Below are 4,116 nucleotides of genomic sequence, written 5' to 3'. Positions count from 1 at the left end.
CCACACCTCACCACACCACACCACAAAATACCACACCTCACCACACCGCACCGCACCGCACCACACCTCACCACACCTCACCACACCACACCACAAAATACCACACCTCACCACACCTCACCGCACCGCACCACACCTCACCACACCACACCGCACCTCACCACACCTCACCACACCACACACACCACACAACACCGCACCTCACCACACCACACCGCACCTCACCACACCTCACCACACCACACCACACCATACCACACCACACCGCACCTCACCACACCGCATCACACCACACCACACCGCACCTCACCACACCGCACCACACCACACCACACCGCACCTCACCACACCGCACCACACCACACCACACCGCACCTCACCACACCGCACCACACCACACCACACCGCACCTCACCACACCGCACCTCACCACACCGCACCACACCACCCTCACCACACCGCACCACACCATACCACACCACACCGCACCTCACCACACCTCACCACACCGCACCACACCATACCACACCACACCACACCTCACCACACCGCACCACACCATACCACACCACACCACACCTCACCACACCGCACCACACCATACCACACCACACCACACCGCACCGCACCGCACCGCACCGCACCACACCGCACCACACCACACCTCACCACACCACACCATACCACACCACACCACACCACACCACACCACACCACACCTCACCACACCGCACCACACCACACCACACCACACCACACCACACCGCACCTCACCACACCGCACCACACCACACCACACCGCACCACACCACACCTCACCACACCGCACCACACCACACCGCACCACACCACACCGCACCACACCACACCACACCACACCACACCGCACCACACCACACCGCACCACACCATACCACACCACACCACACCACACCGCACCACACCACACCACACCACACCGCACCACACCACACCATACCACACCACACCTCACCACACCGCACCACACCACACCACACCACACCACACCACACCTCACCACACCGCACCACACCGCACCACACCACACCATACCACACCACACCGCACCTCACCACACCACACTGAACACTGAAACACAAGACACTTTGTCCCGACTTTATGTGTGAAACGGAGAGTGTGTGATTTCCTTGCCTTGCTTTTTCCTGTCAGGTTCTTGTTTTACTGCATTTCAGTCACATGCCTTCTACGTATCTTTCCCTTCACTATATTTCCATATATTAAAATCTTTTGTTTCATTCACGGTCATGTTTTACACAAACCCTGGGATAGACTCTCAAAGCTTCATCAGCGCGTTGGGTCTATGAGAAACGCCAAGGCAGATTAGGTGTAGCGCATATGGCACCTTTTTTTAAACTGAGGGAGCTAGATGGCAGAATAGTTAAGACGCTTATCCGCCAATGCAGTGTCCGTGGGGGTCTGGGTTTGAATCCCGCTCTCACCCTTTCGCCCCAGTTTGACTGCAAAATCAAAACGAGCGTCTAGTCATTCGGATGAGACGATAAATTGAGGTCCCGTGTGCAGTACGCGCTTGGCGCACTGAAAACTAACCCATGGCAACAAAAGCGTAGAATCCTGCTAGCGAAATCCACTCTGAATTGCTTCACAGATATACATGCATGCATTCGAGGCCCGACTGGGCGCGTTGGGTTATGCTGGTGGTCAGGCATCTACCTGGCAGATGTGGTGTAGCGTATATGGATTTGTAAGAACGGAGTGACGCATCCTTGAGAAACAAAAACTGAAAATCATCAACACAGCACAGCACGGCACGGCACAGCACGGCACAGCACAGCACAACACAGCACAGCACAGCACAGCACAGCACAGCACGGCACACCACAACACAGCACGGCACAACACCTCACAGCACAGCACAGCACAACATGACGCAACAGAGCACAGCACATCACAACACAGCACAACACAACACAGCACAGCACAACACAGCACAACACAGCACAGCACAGTACAGTACAACACAGCACATCACAGCACAGCACACCACAGCACGGCACAACACAGCACGGCACACCACAACACAGCACAACACAACACAGCACAGCACAGCACAGCACAGCACAGCACGGCGCACCACAGCACGGCACAACACCTCACAGCACAGCACAGCACATCACAACACAGCACAGCACAACACAGCAGAGCACAGCACAACACAGCACAGCACAGTACAGTACAACACAGCCCAGCCCAGCACAGCCCAGCCCAGCACAGCTCAGCACAGCACAGCACAGCACAGTACAGTACAACACAGCCCAGCCCAGCACAGCCCAGCCCAGCACAGCTCAGCACAGCACAACACAGCACAACACAGCACAGCACAGTACAGTACAACACAGCCCAGCCCAGCCCAGCCCAGCACAGCCCAGCTCAGCACAGCACAACACAGCACAGCACAGCACGGCACAGCACGGTACAGCTCAGCCCAACACAGCACAGCACAACATGACGCAACAGAGCACAGCACATCAAAACACAGCACAGTACAGCACAACACAACACAGCACAGTACAGCGCAGCACAACACAGCCCAGCCCAGCACAGCACAGTGAAAAGTAAAAGGCGAAACGCTGTGACAGGTGCAGAGACTAGACTCCCGTGCCGACGTGTGCCTGGAGGTGACCCTGCAGCAGAGCGGTCAGCAGTGGTCGGGCTGTGTGGTCAGTGCCTGTCCCCCAGGCCACAGCGCGGCCTCCAACATGTGTCTGGTGCACCTCCGGCAAGGGGACGCCATCCACGCTCACAGCCTGATCACCCACCAAATTCTGGGCAATGTCCACACCACCTTGTCCGGCTTCAAGATCCTCTGAAAGCATGTGTGTTGTCAGTAAAACAACAACAACAAAACAAAACAAAAAACCGCCACCATCAAGAAGGAGAATAACGCTGATTAGTGTGTGTGTGTGTGTGTGTGTGTGTGTGTGTGTGTGTGTGTGTGTGAGTGTGTGTGATTCCAATGCATTGTTTGTGGGTGGGTGTGCGTGCACGTGCGCGCGCGCGTGCGTGTGTGTATGTGTGTGTGCACATTCGACCTAATTATGTGGCTTGGGTAGGAGCAGGTCGCTGGCTGAAAAAGTAAAAAAAATCTCACAAACAAACAAATTATCAAACAAACAAACAAACAACAACGACAAATAAGCAACCAAACAAAGATGACCACTGCGGTTCGAACCACGGTTTTCCCCAGTCCTCTGTCCGCGATGCTGACCACCACTCCATGGTCTCACCTCCACTCTCAGCTGTTTATGATGACACTGTTCACAACGGTCTGTATGTAGTCACCTTATATACAGCGGTAGGTCCATATTCACACTACCCACAGCGGTCTATGTACATTCACACTACTCACAGCGATCTATGTATATTCACACTGCTCACAGCGATCTATGTACATTCACACTGCTCACAGCGATCTATGTACATTCACACTACTCACAGCGGTCTATGTACATTCACACTGCTCACAGCGGTCTATGTACATTCACACTACTCACAGCGGTCTATGTACATTCACACTACTCACAGCAGTCTATGTATATTCACACTACTCACAGCAGCCTATTTACAATCACATTATTCACAGCGGTCTATCTATATTCACATTATTCACAGCGGTCTGCATGTTCACATTATACACAGTATGTCTCTTTCTTCATACTATTCCGAGCGGTCTGTCCGCATTCACACTGTTTAAAGCTGTCTATCTATAGTCACATTATATACAGTCTTCTGTCTATGATCATGATATTCACAGCCGTCTATCTATAGTCGCACTGTTCACAACGGTTTATCTATATTCACACTATTCAAATCGGTCTGTCTGTATTCACACTATTCACATCTCTCTCTCTCTCTCTCTCTCTCTCTCTCTCTCTATATATATATATATAGTGTGTGTGTGTGTGTGTGTGTGTGTGTGTGTGTGTGTGTGTGTGTGACGCAGCACGCGAAAACCCGGCTAAAGTCGCATCCAGCGATTCTTAGCTGTACACAAAAACAAGTAGTTAGGGTCAAAATTATGAAGATCGGGATGTTTATAGATATCGTATCTTCGAA

At 52.7% G+C, this 4,116-nt stretch overlaps 1 protein-coding gene across 2 annotated transcripts in view; it reads left to right on the top strand.

Annotated features, from left to right (window-relative positions):
- Positions 1-2,950, top strand: part of LOC143299010 (uncharacterized) — a 10,740-nt gene extending 7,790 nt beyond the window's left edge. For both annotated transcript variants that reach the window (XM_076612082.1, XM_076612081.1), the window contains exon 5: positions 2,640-2,950. In XM_076612082.1, the coding sequence (XP_076468197.1) occupies positions 2,640-2,870 (231 nt within the window). In that variant the 3' untranslated portion in view covers positions 2,871-2,950. The remainder of the gene's footprint in view (positions 1-2,639) is intronic.
- The last annotated feature ends 1,166 nt before the right edge of the window (positions 2,951-4,116 follow it).

The sequence above is a fragment of the Babylonia areolata genome, chromosome 24 (assembly GCF_041734735.1).
Source record: "Babylonia areolata isolate BAREFJ2019XMU chromosome 24, ASM4173473v1, whole genome shotgun sequence".
Classification (NCBI taxonomy): Eukaryota; Metazoa; Mollusca; class Gastropoda; order Neogastropoda; family Buccinidae; genus Babylonia; species Babylonia areolata.
The sequence above is the reverse complement of the archived record's forward strand: the minus strand, read 5'-3'. Positions and strand labels throughout refer to the sequence as shown.